Source organism: Chiloscyllium plagiosum, unplaced genomic scaffold (genome assembly GCF_037043375.1).
Source record: "Chiloscyllium plagiosum isolate Xiang-an unplaced genomic scaffold, Cpla_swu_hap1 HiC_scaffold_42, whole genome shotgun sequence".
Lineage (NCBI taxonomy): Eukaryota > Metazoa > Chordata > Chondrichthyes > Orectolobiformes > Hemiscylliidae > Chiloscyllium > Chiloscyllium plagiosum.
This window is the reverse complement of record NW_028270180.1, coordinates 59,337,713-59,359,357: the sequence shown is the minus strand read 5'-3', so window position 1 is coordinate 59,359,357 and position 21,645 is coordinate 59,337,713. Positions and strand designations below refer to the sequence as shown.

Below are 21,645 nucleotides of genomic sequence, written 5' to 3'. Positions count from 1 at the left end.
TCCTCACTCCCCCACGCAGTCCCCCTGTCACCCTCACTCCCCTGCACACTCCCCAACGATCAACCTCACTCCCCACACTCACCCCCACCGTCACCCTGTCGCCCCCACACACTCCCGCACCACCAAATTCACTTTCCCGCACACAAAACCACCATCACCCTCAATGCCCTGCTCAATTCCACACCATCACCCTCACTCCTCCAACACTCCCCCAACATCTCCCTGACTCCCCCACACACTCTCCCACCATCTCACTCACTCCCCCAGACTCTCACCTACACACTCCCCCAACATCAGACTCATTCCCCCACTCACTGCCCCATCATCACACTATCTCCCCCACATACTTCCCCAACATCACACTATCTCCCACACACACTCCCTCGTGGTCACGCTCACTCTGCTGCACTCTCCGCTGCAGTCAAGTTGAGTATGTTTCTTCCCAGCTCAGCTTCTTCAACACAAAGACACAAAACAACGTCTGCTTCTCGGCACGTTTTAATGAACATTTTATAGTTTACAAATTGAAGTGATGGATACAGTCAGTGGGATGGTGTCTTTTCTCACTGGCTACTGAGTTGTGAGAAACATTGAAATGTGTCCCTGTAACCCCCCGTGGGATAAGGATGTACAAACCAGCGCTACCTTCAGTCTGTTACCATAGCGACAGGCTGCGCCATTGCTGAAACACTGAACTGAAATAAGTACATCCCAGATGGATTGATTAATAACTGAATTTGATTGCTTGATGGATTTGAGTGAAGGGATATTTCAGTACATTCTTCAGCTGCTGTTTGAACTTAGTCTGGGTTATGACATAAATCGCGGTGTTTGTGCAGCAACTGAGGAGTTGCAGCATGAAGCCCAATTCCCGCACAAAGGGATAGAGATATATAGAGTAATACCCAATATTATGCATCCGGTTCCATATAGAAAACACCATTAACGTTGACCATAACAGGATGAAATTGGCTGAGATCACAAACAGTAAAATTATGGATTTTTTTCGGTTTCTCATTTCTGTGTCAGACTGAGCGTCCCCATTGGTGTGAGAGCGAAGTCTCCTGCGGGCTCTACTGGTCACTAAAATGTGTCTGACGGTGAGAACATTGAGCAGCAGGATCAGGAGAAACGGGAGAGTCGGGGTTAGAATGTGGTGGAGGAACTCGATTGTGGCCCAGACACTGGAGAATGCAATGGCGACTGTTACATCACAAAACCAGGGTTCGTTCACCAGCCAATACCGAGCCGTGAGCATAAAATACCAAAAAATGTTCTTTATACAGCTCAGCACAGTCACTGCTCCCAGAACCACAGCCGCCGTTTTCTCACTGCAATATTTACTTTTCAGCTTCTGACAACAAATGGCCACAAAGCGATCAAAGGTGAAAGTGACGGTGAACCAGACAGAGCAGTCAGTGGCTGCATAAAGCAGGACGGCGTGGATATTACACACGGGGACGGAGTCCTTCAGGAAATAAAACTGTTCCCGATAAACAATGGGAATATGTCTCAATATCAAGTCAAGGATAATGACCAGGAGATCCGCAGCTGCCATGGCCCCCAGGTAACGTCTGACACATGGAGACAATCCACAATCTTTATACAGCAGGACGTAGATTGTCACTACGTTTACTGTGAGGAAGGAAAACAGACACATTATCCATCAGCCTGGAGGCAAAAGGACCAGTTTGATGGGGGACGCAGTGAGGTTTTCAAATGTGTCACTGCATTCAGATAGTCACTAAAATAATTGGAGCTGGAATAACAAATGGGATGGTCTGAATTACTGACAAAAATTTGACATAAAACACGAGAATCCCTCCCACCCCAAACACACAGAGGCACATCCATAATAACAGATGGTTTCTGGAACATTCCCACAACCTCGATCACTCGAGAGCAGACACAGGTCAGTTCTTCCCAGTTCCTAATACAGAGGGCGAAAACGCTGCTGTCCTGAAGGATTGTCTCCCAGTTTCCTGAAGACAAACGGAGCTTGGATATTTCTGTCTATTGGTCTAAATTGTGGTCGATCCTGTGTCGTGAAGAAACGTAAACACATGGAAAACTTATTCAATCCTTTAACTACCTAAGGGGACTTCGGAACAGTGTCTCCTTCTCCTTGGAACAGGATGTCTTCACTCGGGACCTTTATCGTTTGTTCAATTCACTGACGTCCGGTCTTTCACAACAACGTTCGGGATGGAATGTTTCGGAGAATATCGGGTAAAAAATGTTGGGAACAGAATGTTCCAGGGAATGTCAGTTATAGAATGTTGGGACAGAATGTTCCGAAAGACTCCTTGACTTGTCCATCACCTTTCCCCCATCCACCCCGCTCTCCTCTCTGACCTATCAACTTTCCCTACCTCCATCTATCAATCATAATCTCAGCTACCTTTCGCCGAATCCCAGCCCCAGCCCCAGCTCCCTCCCATTTATCTCTCAGCCCCACGACCATACAAGCCTCATTCCTGATGAGGGGCTTATGCCTGAAACCGATTCCCCTGCTCCTTGAATGCTACCTGACTTAATGTGCTTTTCCAGCACCATACGCACGGTAAGGAAACAGTTTGACGCCATCATGCTCACATAATCAGGCCTGATGGGTAATGTTTCATGAAGCCCCATTAACCATCCCTGGGAGTATCCTGTCGCACCGGCAGAACAGACCCACCACTTATTTGGGACATCCTGGGATACAGTCATGGAAGGATTTACCCTACAATTCCACAGCATTGATTCCAGAACCCGGGAAACCTCATGGTAACAGGTTACAGATGGGCTAGGACATAACCTTATGATGGACATCTCCTGCCCCTCACCCCTCTCCTTCGTGATAACTCAGTTCCCCTGAACATTCTCTGGGTGTGGGACTTCAATGTTCATCACCAAGAGTGTATCCACAGGCCCACCACTGACTGAGCAGTGAGGGGCCTCACATACACAGCAGCAGACTGGGGAAGGAGATGGGAGAACCAACAAGAGCGAAACATTCTCACCAAATGCCTTGTCCCAGCTGGATCTGTCTCTAACAGTATCTGTAGGAGCAGCCAGCACACAGTCCTAGCGGAGGGAAAGTCTCAGCCTCATATTGAAGACGCTGCTCAATGCGTTATGTGGCACTCTCTCCTGTGAAGTAGGCCATACTTCTAAAGGACACAGCAAATGGAAACTGGGAATCCGTGAGGCACTGTAGGCTCGCAGCTGCTGCAGAATTAATTGCCTTCCCTACATCATACAGTCAGAAGTGGGCTTTTCACTGATGGTTCCAAAATGGTCAGCACCATTCATAACTACACCGATACTGAAGCAGGCTATTCAGCCCATCAAGAGTTTTAACCAGGAACAGAATGAGGCCATTCAGCCATTGGAGGCTGTTACTCAGCAATTGGAGACGATATTTTAATCTCTCATACCTGTTACACAGAAATTGAAAGGGAACATTCAGCCTTTCAAAGCTGCTACACAGGAATACCGGGAGGACTGGTTACGGAACCAGGAGCAGGGATAAATTAGGGATAAATCAGTCTCTATCAATTTAACGCAAATAAACGACTGCAGTGACACAGTGACCAGTGCTGGGCCTCAACTATTTGCAACTATATCAACGGTTTCCAGAAATGGCTCAAACGTGTTCCAACTAAATTTAAACTGACACTAAGTTAAGCAGGAACTGAAGTTATCATGAGGAGGTAGAGAATCTGCAAGTTGATAAGCTGTGTGTGGGAAATCATGTCTCCCAAATTTGATTGAGTTTTTTGAAGAAGTAACAAAGAAGATTGAGAGGTCAGAGCAGTAGATGTGATCTATATGGACTTCAGTAAGGCGTCCGACAAGGTTCCCCATGGGAGACTGATTAGCAAGGTTAGATCTCATGGAATACAGTGAGAACTAGACATTTGGATGCAGAACTGATTCAAAGGTAGAAGACAGAGGGTGGTGGTGGAGTGTTGTTTTTCAGACTGGTGGCCTGTGACCAGTGGAGAGCCACAAGGATCATTGCTCGATCCACTACCTTTTGCCATTTACATAATTGATTTGGATGCGAGCATAAGAGGTAGAGTTAGTTAAGTTTGCAGATGACACCAAAATTGGAGGTGTCGTGGACAGCAAAGTGGGTGACCTCAGAGTACAGCAGGATCTTGTCCAGACGGTCCAATGGACTGAGAAGTGGCAGATGGAGTTTAATTCAGATAAATGCGCAGTGCTTCATTTTGGGAAAGCAAATCTTAGCAGGACTTATACACTTGACGGTAATGTCCTAGGGAGTGTTGCAGAACAAAGAGACCTTAGAGTGCAGGTTCATAGCTCCTTGAAAGTGGAGTCGCAGGTAGATAGGATAGTGAAAAAGGCGTTTGGAATGCTTTCCTTTATTGGTCAGAGTTTTGAGTACACGAGTTGGGCGGTCATGTTGCAGATGTACAGGACATTGATTAGGCCACTGTTGGAATATTGCGTGCAATTCTGCTCTCTTTCCTATCGAAAAAGATGTTGTGAAAGATGTTGTGAAACTTGAAAGGATTCAGAAAAGAGTTTCAAGGATGTTGCCAGGGTTGGAGGATCTGAGCTACAGGGAGAGGCTGAACAGACTAGGAGTGTTTTCCCTGGAGCGTTGGAGACTGAGGGGTGACCTTATAGAGGTTGACAAAATTGTGAGAGGCACGGATAGGATAAATAGGCAAAGTCTTTTCCCTGGGGTCGGGGAGTCCAGAACGAGAGGGCATAGGTTTAGGGTGAGAGGGAAAAGATATGAAAGAGACCTAAGGGGCAACATTTTCACGCAGAGGATGGCACGTATATGGAATGAGCTGCCAGATGACATGGTGGAGACTGGTACAATTGCAACATTTAAGAGGCATTTGGATGCGTATATGAATAAGAAGTGTTTGGAGGGATATGGGCCAGGTGCTGCCAGGTGGGACTAGATTGGGTTGGGATATCTGGTCGGCATGGACTGGTTGAACCGAAAGGTCTGTTTCCATGCTGTACATCTCTATGATTCTAAGCAATGGACAACAACTTGGTAAATAGAACATAACGTGGGTAACCGTGCACCAGCGATTTGGTTTCAGGAGGAATAAAAGGCTGTGTATTACATATATGGAGAGAGATTTCACGACATAATGAAATACTGAACACTGCAGGGTTTATTTTGACCCGTTCAGACATGGGCAGTGTTGTTTCACCTCCCTGATGGTCTGCTCCCTGATGTTCCCAGGGGCCCCATTGCTCTTAGCACACATGGGATATTTTGATGTGGTTGTTTGGCAATGAGGAGTGTTGGGGGAGGATTGTGTACTAAGGAGACGACGTTTCTTTGGGAGTCCACCTTTCCTTTCTCCTTGGAGAACCGAAAACAATGGGAATGGCTGCCTGCTTCTGAATGAACAGGCTGTGGCTGTTGCCAGATTAGTGAGTATTCACCAACATGATGTACTGTGTATGGACACACTGTAGTATTACTGGGGTGAGAGTCAGAATGTCCATTTACAAGAATGGGAACTAAAGACATTGCCAGATCAGCTGAAATGATTAGATATACACATTCTCAATACACCTGTAAGAACTAGTCCAGAGACCATACACCCAGAGGAGATATTTGTTCACCATGTAACACTGTGTAGATCAGGCAAGTGCACTGCTCAGTACAAGCCAACAATCAGTCCAGTGTGGAACACTGTGTGCAGATTAATCCATTGCACTGGTAAATACAATCCAGCAACCTGTCCAGAGTGAAACACGGCATAGATCAGATCAGAACGTTCATCTTTAAATCCGGACTAGATAATCTGTCCAGGACCGGGAGCTATGCAGGCCACAGCAGTTTATTGATCTACAAATCCGGACGGGATATTTGTCCAGGACGTGGAGTTACGCAGCCTGCAGAATGCATTGATCTGTAAACCAGGACCAGATATTCTGGCCTGCACAGAGAGCTATGATGTACTCACTGGTGAATAGATTGTAAACCAGGTGCATTTACCCTCCCAGCATGTAAAGCTTTGTACACCCATCCCAGTGCATTGAACTTTAAACCAGGAACAGTTGCCCTCCCAGCATGTAGAGCAGTTTACACCACCCCAGTGCATTGAACTGTAAACCAGGAGCGGTTACCCTCCCAGCATGTAGAGCTATCTACCCCACCCCAGTGCATTGAACTGTAAACCAGGAACAGTTATCCTCCCAGCAGGTAGGACTGTATATAACACCCCAGTGAATTGAACTGTAAACCAGAGCAATTACCCTCCAGCATGTAGCGCTGTGTCCAACGCCCCAGTGCATTGATCTATAAAGCAGGAGCAGTTACCCTCTCCGCATGTAGAGCTGTGTACACCCCCCCCCCCAGTGCCTTGCGAAGTTATACGGTATTAGATCACTGCCCAGTGTAGGGAAACTTGCAGATCATGCTGGAAGTGACAGGATGTGCATTTCCCGTCCACTTACAGCTCCGTATCTCCATTTTGCCATGACAAGGGGGTGCTGTGGGTGTGAAATTCACTGCCAGAAAAGATGGGTTGGGAAATCAGATTAAATATCACAACATTGGGGTATAGACAGAGACAAGAAGATCGAAAGACATATCATAGAAGAATGTGTTTCCAGGTTTCAGGCTGCAGAAATGAAGACATTCTGTTTGCATCCTGCTACATGAGCCAGTATTCATTGAGTGTGACCGAGAGATTGTATGTACGAGTTTGAGCTAGCTTCCTGGTGTGATCTTATTGAAATCACCTCATTAACTACCCACATTACCCCATGATATCCCTCTCATTCAATGCCAGCCTCACACTCACAGTACATCTGTTACAGCACCTACTCCCGAACAAGGCTCAAGCTCCATCACTCTCATTGCTGCATGCCGCACCTTCCACCTCTCTCTTTCTCCGCTAACACCTCCCCCACCCCCCCCCCCCCACACACACACACACACGCTGCCAACACTGCATGGATACAACAATGTGGACTGACTCCCACCGGCACCTCACCATTTCCCCTCTCCCCAACTGCACCAGAACTAACAGTAAGGACACTCAATCTCACCCTCATTCCCTTTCTCCATTCCAGGAGAAACAGCCTGGAATAGGACAGAAAGGGCCACACCGGGTGGTGGAGTGCCAAATATCCGTTCCTTCACGCCCTCACTATCGTGCATTGATACTACATGCCTGTGTTCTATACCAACTTGTCACTGTCCTGTTGTAATTCCACTTTGCCCTCCACACACTTTACAATTCTTCCAGTCTTCCAGTTTTGGTATCTACAAACCTTGAAATTGTTCTACAGTAACACTCCATACAGAAATACTGACTCATCCACTGGTGTGAGCAAGTGCAATACTAACACACTCACTAAGGACAGACTGAAATACTGACACACACCAGACAGAGTGAGTGAAATATTGACAAGATTACCATGGAGCAAGAGTAATACTGACAGACTCTCCATGTCTGTATTCGTGTCAGTGTATTTCTGAGTGCCTCTATGTCTCTGTATTAGTGCGTGCATCATTATGGGGCGAGTTTGACAGTCTCTGTGGTGCTTAACGTGATGTAATAATCTCCTGACACGAGTTCTGAGGAAGGGTTCTTTCATTTCTATCCTCAAATGTTGATAGACGGGCTGAGCTTTTTGTTGCTATCAGTCTCTGCTGGTCTCCCCACACTACTGTACAGGTGGGAATAGAGAGGGAAAATCATCAGGGATTCAGTTTGGGAGGGACAGAGGGAGTGTAACAGCTCACAGCACCATCCAAACTGACAGCACCGTCAACACACACACAGACACATACACTCTCACAAAGACACACACTCACACAAACAGACACGCAGATGCAGACACACACGCAGAAACATACATACATAGATGCACACACACTCGCAGAAACAGACACGCTTAGAGACACACATACATCTGCTCACAGACACACACATATTCACAGCCACCCCTAACCCCCATGCACACACCCAGATGCAGAGACATACAGACACACAAACATACACATGTCGACCGACACACACACACACATACACACACACACATGCAAAGCACACACAGCTACAGATTTCACCAGTTTCCTCATTCACCGCCCCCCTCACCTTATTGCAGGTCCAACCCTCCAACTCGGCACCTCCTTCTTGAACTGTACCACCTATTCATCTTCGTTCCCACTTATCCACTCCACCGTCCGCTCCGACCTATCACCTTCACCCCATCTTCATTTAACGGTCGCTTTCTCAGCTACCTTCCCGCCAGCATCGCTCCCTCCCATTTATCCCTCAGCCCCTTTCGCCCACAAGCCTCATTCCTAATGAAGGGATGATGCTCGATATTTCGACTCTCCTGCTCCTTGAATGCTGCCGGAACAACTGTGTTTTTTTACCACCACACTCTTCAACACAGACAAACACGCACACACAGACACAGAAACACACACACAGACACAGACAGATAGACTGACACACACACCCCGACACACACGCACAAACACACAGACAGCCACACTTCCCACCCAGAGACATCCACACTCCCCACATGCACAGACAACCACACTTCCCACACACGCACACTCACAGGCACACACACACACAGGCATACTCAAACAGACGCATACACTAACACGCACAAACACCCACACTCCTCACAAACCAACACATATGCTAACACAGACACACACAGACAGGCACACACACTCAAACATACACACGCATTAACACACACGCAAAAATATACGTACACACATACATACACATAGACAAACACACACAAACACTTACAGGCACACAGATGCCCACAATCCCCAGACACATGCACACGCATGCACACACACACAAATACACACAGTCATGCACAAACACACAGAGAGAGGCACACAAAGAAATGCACAAGCATGCACACGCGCACACTGCAAAACGCAATGTCTTGTGACTTACCCTTACAAATTATCTTATATGTGGGAAAGGATTGAACGTTCCTAAAGACACCAGAAGATTATGGTATTGCATCACTTCCAGCAAAAGAGAGAGAGAGACAGAGGGAGAAGGAGAGGGAGGAAGGTTTTTAATGCCATTTCAATGACTCATCCCAAACAAAAGAGTTCCCATTTCACACAGATGCAGAGATAGAGATACAAACACACATGCACACACTAACACAGGAACATACGTAACATGCACAGACAGATAGATATACACAGATGCACATACAGACACAAACAAATAAACAAGCGCAGACAGAAATATGCAGATACATACTTAGACATAGAAGCACACATGGAATCATAGAGTTACGGGGGGGGCTCATAAACAGGCCCAATGACCTGTATACTCAGTTGTAACATCAATCTCAAACTAAACTACTTCCATGTTCCTGTACTCGGACCATATTTTACAAACCTTCTCTGATTCTTATACTTAATAAAATGTCTTTGAAACATTGTAACTTTACACACGTCTATCACTGCTCAGGATGATCATTCCACACATGAATCAAATGATATGTAATTGAAATGCACTTCATAGGTCCTGATCAGGTATGCACAAGTACTCTGTGCGAAGCTCGAGAAGTGATTGCTGGGAATCTTGATGACATGTTCTTATCATCAATAGCCACAGGTGAGATGTTGGAAGACATGAGGCTGACTAACCTGGTACTATTATTAAAAAAAAACTGGGAAGGAAAAGCCAGGGAACAATAGACCAGTGAACCTGACATCGGTGGTGGGCAGGTTGTTGGAGGGAATCCTGAAGGACAGGATTTAAACATATTTGGAAAGGCAAGGACTGATTTGAGAAAGTCAACATGGCTTTGTGCGTGGGGGATCATGTCTCAAGAACTTGATTTTTTTTCTTGAAGAAGTAACAAAAAGGATTGATGAGAGCAGAGCAGTGGACGTGGTCTATATGGACTTCAGTAAGGCGGTGGACAAGGTTCCTCATTGGAAACTGGTTAACAACGTAAGATTACATGGACTACAGGGAGAACTAGCCATTTGGATACAGAATTGGCTCATAGGTAGAAGACAGAGAGTGGTGGTGGGGGCTGTTTTTCAGGCTGGAGGCCTGTGACCAGTGGAGTGCCACAATGATTGGTGCTGGATCCAATGCTGTTCGTCATTTATCTAAATGATTTGCATGTGCACATAGGAACTATGGTTAGTACGTTCATATTTGACACCAAAATAGGAGGTGCAGTGGACAGAGAAAAAAATATACCTCAGACTATAACGAGATCTTGATCAGATGGACCAAGGGCTGAGGAGTGGAAGATGGAGTTTAATTTGGTCAAATATGAGGTGCTGCATATTGGCAAGGAAAATCAAGGCTTGACTTATACATTTAATGTTAAGTCCTTGGAGAGTGATGTTAAAGAATGAGACCTTGGAGTGCAGGTTCATTGTATTTTGAAATTGGAGTCGCAGGTAGATAAGATAATGAAGAAGGTGTTTGATATACTTGTCGTTGTTGGTCAGTATAGGATATAGGAGTTGGGAGGTCATGTTGTGGCTGTACTGGACATTGGTTAGGCCACTATTGAATATTTCGTGCAATTCCGGTCTATCCCATATTGGAAAAATGGATGGAACCTGAAAGGATTCAGAAACGATTTACAAAGATATTGCCAGGGTTGGAGGTTTTGAGATTTCCACTGAAATCTCCACTCATTTTCCTGAAGCCCATGGAATAAAGGCCCAGTGGCCCAAACTCTACTCCCACAGCTGGGAATTTGTGTTGCAGACGTTTCGTCCCATGTCGACCTGGACCCAATATACCAGTTCCAGCACCGGACAGCTGGAACTGACGACCGGACCTGGCAGATACAATCACTATAAATGCCGGAGGAAACATCACAGAAGCGCTTCACAGGAGTCCCCCAAGCACTGAGGATGTCACCTAGACAGGGGACGAAACGTCTGCAACACAAATTCCCAGGTCGGCGAACAGAACCACTACAATGAGCACCCGAGCTACAGATCTTCTTCCAAACTTTGATCTATTCCCACAATACGCCTGTCATCCCAGAGATCAGTCTGGTCATCCTTCACTGCTCTACCTCAATATCATGTCTGTCCTTTATTAGGTAAGGAGACCAAAACTGCACAGAATACTACACAATGTTTGTGACGGGGGTCTCGCCAAGGCCCTGTACAGCTGCAGTAAATGACTCTTCCTCCTGTATACAAATCCTCCTAAAATAAACGTCAACACACCATTTACCTTCCTAACTGCTTTATGCTCCTATAATATTGCTTTCAGTGACTGGTGTGCAGGGAGATCCAGATTATTTTCAATGTTACAGCGACCCACTGATAAGCTTGCCAATGTCATTTCCAGTATTGACGTCTGCATTCAGAACTCACTGCCCTACATGGACTCGGAGGGCCACGCAGAAATAAACAAAAATGCAGATTAAGTTCATTTATAGATCAACATTTTTCAACCAATCTCTTTTCAAATAGTAGGCTCCCATTCTATTGTTCCCATCAAAGTACACAACATCTCATTTCTCCCATTGCTCTCTATCAGACACGTATTTGCCGAGACACTCAAATTGTCTCAATCTCCTTGGAGCTTTCTTACATTATCCTTACTCATTCACAAGCTGACGTCGTTTTGTGCTGTCAGCAGACTTGGAAATTATGCATTTGGGCCCCTCAACCAAAGATGCGATGTTTATTAGGAATAGCTGGGGCCCAAGCCTTGGTCCTAGCTATATCCTCCAGGCTTTCCATTTTAAATAACATTGTTTTGTTACTCACCCATTCTAAAGTCATGACTATATATTAGCTCCAGTCCCATAGATTTTGAATTTGCACAATAAGCTTGTAACTTTATCAAAAATCCTTCTGAGATTCCAATCGTATTGCATTGATAACTTCTCCATAATTTTGCTAAAAGCTACTTTCTCAAATACGATTCCCATTTGATAAATCTCTGTCGACTTTGTCTATGCCCATCACTTGCAGTCCAATACTTTCTCCAGAGTGTTAATTTGCTGTTTCATTCTATTCTTTTTTTTCTCACCAGAATAGAGTTCTCTAGCATTGCTGGGAGTTTTCTTTTTTGTTTTGTTTTCTTCTGTAAAGACATAACTGAAGTATTTGCTATTTCCCTGTAATCAATTATCTGGTATTAGACTGTAAGAAAGCTGCACCTTTTTTCTCTTAACTTTGCCATTAACATATTTCCAGAAGGTATTACAAGTTCACTCTTATAATCTTTGTTAAGGTATTCTTCAGAATCCCAACAATTCCTATTTTCAGCTACTCAGCGATTGGCCTTCTACAGCCATAAAATTACAGAAGCACAGACCCTGTAACATGAGAAGTTCAGCACGGTCTACATTCGGCCGACTCTCCGACACAAGACCCGTAGCCATGAATCTTATGGCATTTCAAGTGCACATCCATATATTTTCGAATGGTTTTGAGGTTACCATGACAACACCGCTCTCAAGAAGTGCACTCCAGACCCTAATACCTCTGGGTGAGAAGTAATCCTCATATCCTCACTAAACCTCAATCCCTTCACTTTAAACGTGTGGTCCGTTGACTAAAAAGGAACAGCTGCTGTCGATCCACCGTGTCCATGTCCCTTGTAATCCCATCCTTCTGAATCACGGCCCCCTCAGCCTTCTCTCCTCAAACTATACAACACGAGCTTATCCAGCCTCTCCCCATAGCTGATATGCTCCATCACACGGAACATCCTGGTGAATATCTTCTGCACCCCCTCCAGTGCAATCACATTCTTCCTGTAATGTGTTTCCCAGAACAATACACAGCATTCCATCTTGGACTCACCAAAGTTCCACATAGCTCTTAGAACCTATGCCTCGATGAATAAAGGCTATGTTTACGATCCCCTATGCTTTCCCAAATTGTTATTAACCTGTCTAGTCCAATCCAGGTGTGGAGAAGCACCCTCCGAGCTTCCCAGCGTGCTGCCAGTCATTGAGTATTCCGCTATCTGGTTCCTTCTTCCAACGTGCATCAACTCGGAGCTATCAGGGTTACATTCCATCTGTCATTTATCCACCCATCTGTCCATTTCATCTGTATCTTACTGTAACATAAGACCATCCTCCGCACTGCCATCCACCCGGCCAATCTTTGTATCAAACACAAACTTACTTATCACCCCACTTCACCCTTCGACCATATTCGCAGCTGCATCATTTATGAATACCACGAACAGTAAGGTTAAAAAATCACACAACATCAGGTTATAGTTCAACAGGTTTATTCGGAAACACTAGCTTTCGACGTGCTGCTTCTTCAACAGGTGGTCGTGCGCTTTGGTGAAGCAGCAGCCACCGAAAAAAATCTGTTAGACTATAACCTGGTGTTATACGATTTTTAATTTTGTCCACCCCAGTCCAACACCAGCACCTCCGAATCATAAATGATAAAGGACACAACATTGCTCCCCGTGGTGCACTATTGGACACTGGCCTCCAGTCACACAAACAGCCTTCGAACCCCACCCTCTGTCTCCTACCACTAAAGTTGATTTGGATACAACTTGGCAAGTCACTAATGAGTCCTACCTGTTCCCTGGTTATTCTGTTCCGCTTGACACACTGGTAGATTATCTGGAGATTCTCCCTCATCTTGACTGCCAGCATGTTTCCATGCCCTTGTGTTAGTCAGTCCCCTCCAAGTGAAGGGTTTTCTCGTTATTGCAGTCTTAAATGGCCTGTCACAGATCCTGCCATTATTTGCCTTGAATGTGGATTACGTAGCCAGGGAATCATTCTGTTAACTTCCAACTTGTCATATGCTTTGTGAATTTTCTAAATTTCACTCTGACCCAACTCTCATTCTTTGAAACTCTCGAGAACAGAGGCCAAGTTTCCTCATCAGGCAATTTCGCTATCTGAGGGATTCATCTCTACAATATCCATTGCACTTCCTCTGTGGTCAGTATTTTCTTTCTGAGATTCGTTCACCGAAAATGTACACCATATTCCAGGTGCAGTCTCACCAACACGCTGTGAAACTGCTTCAACATGTGTTAACGTCAATGTCCTGACTCTCTAAAATGAAGGCAAACCAAACATTAACTTTCCACTTACATATATTCCTCCAAATACCCTTCATATTCTTTGTATTTACGAACTGACTGTTTGAGTTCTGATAGAAACCTTTCCGAAAATCCAATATATGCCACTTCTACTGGACCCCCGTTATCTATGCTGTAAGAAACAACTTCAAACAATTCCGAGTTTATCAACTATGATTTATCTAACAGAAATGCATGATGATTCTCTCCATTGTTGCTGCTAATTTCTAAAAATCAAAAATCTCATCCTGTGTAATAGATTCAAACAGTTTCCCAACAGATGTCAAGTTAATTGGTCTGCATTTCTCGACACGATGTCTTCTTCCCTTTGTAGCTGTTTGGATCCCTTCCATTCGTCTATAGTGCTTGGATCACGTTTACTAACTAGTATTTATCTACAATGGCTTCCGGTCTCTGCAGAATGTACAGGAAAATAAAACACAGTCATCGACAGTGCAGTTGATACTACTATTGGTGATTTATTTCTGACATTTTGATAGAACGTATATCTGTTTTGTCAGACTTAGCAAAAGTCATTCCAGCTACATTATAACGTGCTACCTTGTTACTGATATGAATTGAATTGATGTATTCAGCTCCAGAAATCCGATATGATCACTTGGTATTACTGGGTGGTTTTATGGAACATCCTCTATGAAGACAGATTAGTTATTTTCTTGGCCATTTCCCTGTTCTCCACGACCTCTACTCTCCCGATTACAAATTTCCACATTTGATCTTGGATTTATTTTGTTTCCTTTGAAATATAGATCGCAGATTAATGCAGTCTTTGTGTTCCTGTTTGTTAGCATGCTCGCTCTCTTTTCGATTTCCTTACCAGTTTCATGGCTTTCCTTTTCTGGATCGTTAATTTCTGAGAAATCTTATGTTTCCACAAAGCCTGGAAATCTTCTGAAGTCATTTCCTATGATGAATATATTTTCTAATTTGTTATGTTAACCATCACTGAGTCACTTTCCCACTCTTCGGTGTTTGTAGCTGAAATAAACAGACGTATATTTCAAACTTTGCAGTATTTCTAAAAACTCCTGGTCCTGGCCAGATATATTCAGGAACACTGCAGAAGGATAGAGAAGAAATTGCTGGAGCCCTGGTTGGTTCCATTCCATCATTGCTGACCAACGAGTGAGGTCCCTGTCGACTGGAGGGGAGTGAATGCTGTGCCCTTATTCAAGAAAGGCTACAAAGATAAACCTGGGAACTAAAGACCAGTTAATCTAAAATCTAATTGGTAAGTTACTTCAGAAGATTCGGAGCAATTGGATATATATGCATTTGAAAAGGCAGGGTGACATTCGGAGTAAGATTAGAATGGTGCTGCAAAAGCACAGCAGGTCAGGCTGTATCCGAGGAGCAGGAAAATTGATGTTTCGGGCAAAAGCCAGACATCAAAGTCAGCACGTCTTTGCGCAAGGGAAATCATGACTCACAAACTTATTGGCGTTCCTTGATGAAGTGACCAGCAACGTTGAGGAGGGCAACGTGGTATATGCAGTCTATATGGATTCTCGTAAGGCATTCAGTAAGGTATGCTGCTCTGGAAGGTTAGAACACATGGAAATGAGGGGGAGCTGGCAAATTAGGTACAAAATTGACCTGATGTTAGGAGGCAGAGCGTAATACTGGAAGAATGCTGGTCAGACTGGAGGCCTGTGACGGGTGGAATGCCTCAGCGGTTCGTGCATGGGACCACTATATATTACATACATAAAGATGAGAATGTACAGGCATGATCTGTAAGTTTGAAGACGACACTAAAATAGGCAGCATCATTGAGAGTGAGAAAGGTTATTATAAATTTCAGAAATTACAGCAATACCATGATCAGCTGGGGAAGTGGGCTGAGAATTAACAAATGGATTTTGATATAGATCAGTGTAATTTCTTGCATTTTAGACAGTCAAATCAAGGTTGGAGTTTTATGGTGAATGGTTGGGTCCTAAGCAATGTGGTGGAACAGGAGGATCTTGGAATTCAGGTGCAGGGTTCTTTGCAAGTTGATTAAGAGGTAGACAGGACAGTGAAGAAAGCTTTTGGCACACTGGCCTTCATTAGTGTATATTGATGAGTATCGCAATTATGGAGATATGTTGCCGTTATACAGGATGCTGATGAGGCCATATTGGTAGCATTATGTTTAGTTTTGTTCATTTTGCTATAGGAAGGATTATATTAAACTGGAAAGAGTGCTGAAGAAATTTACAAGAATGTTGATGTTTCAATGGCCTGAGTGAAAGGGAGAGATTAGACAAGCTACGACTTTTAACTTTACACTATAAGATTGAGGGGATCTGATGGAAATGTATAAGGTCATGACAGGCATGGACAGAGTGAATGCACTCAGTCTTGTTTCCCAGGGTTGGGCATTCACAGACTATAGGGTATTGGTTTAAGTTCAGAGGAGAAAGAATTCAAGGGAACCTGAGGCAGAACCGTGTTACACAGGTGTTGGTATGCATATGGAATGAGGTGCCAGTGGAAGTGGTTGAGGCGGGTACATTAACAACATTTAAAAGGCACTTGGTCAAATACGCGTACAGGAAATGATTAGAAGGATACGGGGCAATGGGAGGGAAATGGGAATAGCATGGATGGACGTTTTGGTCGGAAGGGTTTAGCTTGGGATAAAGCTCCTGTCTCCGTACTGTTGACTCTATGGCTCGAACAACCATTGTTTTTTTTATTATTATTGAATGTTATTTTATACTTTCCCAATTCACTGAAGCTATTTTGACCCTCGAGCTACAAGATTTCCATGACGTTCAACCAAAAATGTTGAAGCATTCTATATTGTATGCAGACACCGTGTAAAATCCACCTTATTAATCTCATTATTCCTTGAAAGTTGCTTCAGAGCAAGGTCATTAATTCGTACGTCTGATCACACAACAACAAATTCGAAATAACCTGCTCTCTAGTTTGCATCACAACACACTCTTCAATCCACTTCATATACACTTATGGAACTTACTTTTCACAGCATGAACAGTCACTTAGTCAATGCACTTTAGATGCAAAATGAGACAATCCAATAAGACTGCAGTATTCACAATACTTGCATATCTAATTTCCAGAGCATATGATGCTCAGACTTTCTGCAACCGTTTTGGTTTCGATATATGACACACAAATATTTGCTTCTCCTTGCTATTTGTAAGCTCGAGCTAAACCGATTCTGTTGAAGCTGAGGGACAGGTCTGTGTCATTATTAGTGATAGACTTGGGCAAGACATTCGGGAGGCTCACCTCGACTCTGACATGATCTGAAGAACTGTCCATCAATACAGGACAAGCATCAATATCCTCCCGGCTCTGTCAGGATAAAGGTCACTGTATTCTCTCTGCTCCCTCACACTCACTGTATATCTGCCATAGCACCTACTCTCAGACAATCCTCACGCTCTATCTCCATATACAGCTCACGCACTACCACTGTCACTATTGAAATCAGTATCCTCCCACACTTTCTTTGTCACCGACGCAATACCCCACACTCGCACACAACAATAATACTATGTGAATGCAAAACTGTCGACTGACTAATTCCAGACACCTCACCATTCCCCCGAGCCCCACTTCCACCAGGACTAACAGCAGGATCACCCACTCCTGCCCTCACTCCTATTCTCCCTTTCCAAGAGAAACAGCCTGGAATAGGACAAAAAGGGCCAAGCAGGTTGGTAGAGTGCCCAATCTTCATTCCGGCAACCGCCTACCCCCACCATGTGGGGAGGACGCTAGTAGAAGATGGAGCGGACTGGGACGCCTCACATGGAGTTTCTGAAACGTCCATGTCCCACTGACCGAGTAAGGAACAGTGCTAATTAAAAGACAGTTCTCACTTTAAGTCCAGTGGCATTTCCAAAGACAGTCCTTTCACTCCCCCCAAAAAAACGCAGATACCTCACCGCACAGAGATGCAGACGCATAAATACACAGAATTATTGGTAAACACTTCAATATAAGAACAAACACAATATATACAAGGGGACATGCATACACACAATTAGAAACACACAGCGACATATAGAGTCACACACAAGTAGACACAAATACAGATACAAACACACAGGCTGATACAAAGAAAGACAGACATAGACAAACAAATACACGGATCACAAGCAGATGGACGCGCACACATACAGACACTAGTGCCAAAAAGACAGAACAGATATGCTTTTGCTTTATAAGGGGATCAAGGATTCTCGGGGAAGGCAGGAGAATGATGTTGAGGAACATATTAGAAACTATCGAACGGCATATCAGGCTCAGTGGACCGAATAACATCATTCTGTTTCTTTTTTTCATGCTTGTGTGGTGTTATGCTATGAGGAGAAAGTGAGGTCTGCAGATGCTGGAGATCAGAGCTGAAAATGTGTTGCTGGAACAGCGCAGCAGGTCAGGCAGCATCCAGGGAACAGGAGAATCGACGTTTCGGGCATAAGCCCTTCTTCAGGAATGAGGAAAGTGTGTCCAGCAGGCTAAGATAAAAGGTACGGAGGAGGGACTTGGGGGCGGGGCGTTGGAAATGCGATAGGTGGAAAGAGGGCAAGGTTAGGGTGATAGGTCAGAGTGGGGTGGGGGCGGAGAGGTCAGGAAGAAGATTGCAGGTTAGGAAGGCTAACATTCCCCTACATTAACCCCTTCACCTAACACTAACATTAACCAATTCACCTAAACTGCACATTTTTGGACTGTGGGAGGGAACCCACGCAGACACAGGGAGAATGTGAAAACTGACAGGTCAAAAATTAATCTACCTCCTCTTTAAATACTTTCAGTGATCTAGCTCCCCTAGCTCTCTAGCCCAGATAATTCCAGACATTGCTTACATAGAACATAGAACATAGAAGAATACAGCGCAGTACAGGCCCTTCGGCCCTCGATGTTGCGCCGATCCAAGCCCACCTAACCTACACTAGCCCACTATCCTCCATTTGGCTATCCAATGCCCGCTTAAATGCCCATAATGAGGGAGAGTCCACCACTGCTACTGGCAGGGCATTCCATGAACTCACGACTCGCTGAGTAAAGAACCTACCCCTAACATCTGTCCTATACCTACACAACCTTAATTTAAAGCTATTATCCTCTGTGAGAAGAAAACAATCCCCATATATGCACCGTCACCTATTGATATGAACAAGAGTTGAACATAGGGGCTCAGGGAAGAGAGAATGGCCACGATATAAAGGCAATATTTGACTGAGGGTGTCATCGGGACAACCTATATATTTGAGCTGAATGGGAATTAGGTGTAACCTCCCAACTCGTTGGGGTCTTTCAGCGTACAAAGAAAGATGCTTGAGATCAATGGTCGACAGTCTTCTCAGTCCCCGGACATTTCTTCAGGAGATCCTTAGGTTAGTTCCTTAGCACAAACACCTTCAGCTGTTTCATCAATGTCTTTCGCAATCACAAGATCAGAAGTTGGGAGGGTTACTGAAGATCACACAATGTTCAGAACAATGTGCCCCCCCACCCCCTCAGCTCCTGAACCAATCTGTGTCCATGTGCAGCAAAACCTGGACAAAATTCAGTCATGTGCTGTTAAAGTGCCTGTGGCATTCATACAACAGCACGGACAGATACTGTACATTTCCACAGTTAAAAGAGAAGCTCATTCAGCATCTCAAGCTTGTTACGCACTGATATTTGGAAGCTATTCAGCCCATCGAAATTACTGATCAAGAAGTGGGACAACACATTCAATTCTCCTGCCTGTTCCAAGGAAGAGGTTGGGTCTGGTCAGCACATCGAACTGTTAAATAGGAGCAGGCAGAGCCCAATCAGGCGCTTGAACCTATTCCATGTAACCAAGAGGAGACCATTCAGACCCTTGAGTCACGTATACAGGAACAGGAGGGTATCCTTGATGCTCAAACCTGACAAATCAATGGAGCAAAGACGTCACTCATAGAGGGATCCCCGATGTTCCTTGTAGCTCCATTACCTGTGCAACACATGACACTTTAATGCGGTTTGCTGACAGTGAGGAAGGAAGCCATATGCTTCATCCCAAGTGTGAAGGAGACTCCTTCCATCTCTAAGAAGTCAGAAACATATTCTCCATGGACGTCAGAAGCTGGTGGGAATAGTTAACTGTTTTAGAATGAAGGTATTGTGGCTGCTGTAATGTTTGTGGATAACATGACACTCAGTGCAGAATCATACAGCAAATACACTGTATTAATGTGCGGACAGTTTATTCAAAGAATGACCCTCTGTCTCTCTCAATCGACACGTAGAGTCAAGGTCGGGTGAGGGGAATGTCCTTAGAGACTCTTAAACTATTGCGAATCATGTAACCCGAGTGCAAAAATAACAAGCCATGGAAACTATCACCGTATTAGTGTTTGTTGAGAACATGATGGGTGACTATCCATCCCCCTAAAGTTTCAATGCAATCACCTCTTATTCTCTCACAGCACTACGGATTATTTTTTCACTCCTCATGGTACCACCATCCCAGGGATTAGTCTGGTGGAACCCCATTGCCCTCTCTCTGTGGTAAGGTGATCATTCCTTATAAAGAAGAAAACATCTGCCCAACATACCCGAAATAATGCCTCCGCAACACTCTCAGGGTTGATCACAATAACTCTTTTGCCTCACTTCGACATCTCCGTTTCTTTCCTGTGAATTCAGAAGGTTTTCCTTATCGCTTCACTCAAATGATGTGGAATTAACAAGCTCCATAATCTGTATAAAAGGGGTAGCACGGTGGCTCAGTTGTTCGCACTACTGCCTCACAGCGCCAGGGCTCCGGGTTCGATTCGCACCTCGGGCGAGTGTCTGTGTAGAGTTTGCACATTCTCCCTATGTCTGCGCAGGTTTCCTCCGGGTACTCTGGTTTCTTCCCACAGTCTGAAGATATGAAGGTCAGGTGAATTGGCCATACTAAATCGAACATAGTGTTCGACGCATTCGGCAGGGATAAACATAGGCTAGAGGAATGGGCCTGGGTGGGTAACTATTCGGAGGGTTGATGTGGACTTGCTGGCTGAAGGGCCTGTTTCCATACTGTAGGGTATCTAATCTGAAGTGTACAAGATCATGAGAGGCATGGTTTTGGTGAAAGGACAGTCTTTTTTTCCCAGAGTTGGGGAATCGAGGACTGGAGGGCATCAGTTTAAGGTTAGAGGAGAACAGAATAAAAGGAAACAAGAGTGGCAGCTTTTTTGCACAATTTGATGCATTTACATTAACATTTAAAAGGCACTTGAACAAGTGTATGGGTGGGAAAGGTTCAGAACAATATGGGCCAAGTGCAAGGAAATGGTGTTAGTGTGGATGAACATTTGAGTCAGCATGGACCAGTTTGGGCCAAAGGGTCTGTCTTCATGCTGTAGGACTAAATGAGTCTACAAGCAAAATATCATCTGATCCAAATGTTAATTTTTCCTTCTGCCACGTGTGTGTGTGTGTGTGTTCCACAATATTTACCAAAGGGAAATGTCAATGTATATTTTTGCAATATCCTCTCATCATTCTTCTTTCCATCATAGTTTGAGTAATTGTGTTTTTCATCGTAAACGCCTTGTTTTAGCAGATTAAA

The 21,645-nt window shown here is 44.5% G+C and overlaps 1 protein-coding gene across 1 annotated transcript in view; it reads left to right on the top strand.

Annotated features, from left to right (window-relative positions):
• Positions 1–1,088: 1,088 nt before the first annotated feature.
• The window catches only part of LOC148137827 (uncharacterized), a 209,923-nt gene continuing 189,366 nt past the window's right edge, over positions 1,089–21,645 (top strand). The window contains exons 1-2 of the mRNA XM_087982123.1: positions 1,089–1,250; positions 1,352–1,572. Coding sequence (XP_087838249.1) covers positions 1,089–1,250; positions 1,352–1,572 — 383 coding nt within the window. The remainder of the gene's footprint in view (positions 1,251–1,351; positions 1,573–21,645) is intronic.